A 377-nucleotide genomic window follows, 5' to 3' on the forward strand; every position below is an offset into this window, starting at 1 on the left:
CACCAACCCCCCCCGGGTTCCACCTGCTGCCAAACCTCTTTCCACATGCGTCCACATGTGGGACGCTGTAGGTGGGAACGAGGACAGATGCTGGCAGTGGGTGACCGTTCCCCTTATATTCCAGGACTGCTTTGCTGTGGTGACCGCCGGTGTGCAGGAGACCACCAGGCTGCTGGAGAACAAGTTCGACTACATCTTCTTCACTGGTATGTCCTGCGGGCCACAGCAGAGCCCTGCCTGGGTTTTGTGCGATGAGGAAGAGGGTTTCCCACTGGACACCCAGGAACCAGATGAAACTCAACAAGGGCAAGTGTAGGGTCCTGCTCCTGAGGAGGAACAACCCCCCGCACCAGCACAGGTGAGGGGTGACCTGCTGG

The 377-nt window shown here is 59.2% G+C and overlaps 1 protein-coding gene across 1 annotated transcript in view; it reads left to right on the top strand.

The window, feature by feature from the left end:
• The window catches only part of LOC104499076 (aldehyde dehydrogenase family 3 member B1-like), a gene marked incomplete at its 3' end in the record, with an annotated part of 2950 nt that extends 2744 nt beyond the window's left edge, over window positions 1–206 (top strand). Inside the window, exon 5 of the mRNA XM_010142537.1 lies at window positions 125–206. Within this exon, the coding sequence (XP_010140839.1) occupies window positions 125–206 (82 nt within the window). The remainder of the gene's footprint in view (window positions 1–124) is intronic.
• Between the last annotated feature and the right edge of the window lie 171 nt (window positions 207–377).

The sequence above is a fragment of the Buceros rhinoceros genome, unplaced genomic scaffold (genome assembly GCF_000710305.1).
Source record: "Buceros rhinoceros silvestris isolate BGI_N320 unplaced genomic scaffold, ASM71030v1 scaffold33338, whole genome shotgun sequence".
In the NCBI taxonomy this organism is placed as follows: domain Eukaryota; kingdom Metazoa; phylum Chordata; class Aves; order Bucerotiformes; family Bucerotidae; genus Buceros; species Buceros rhinoceros.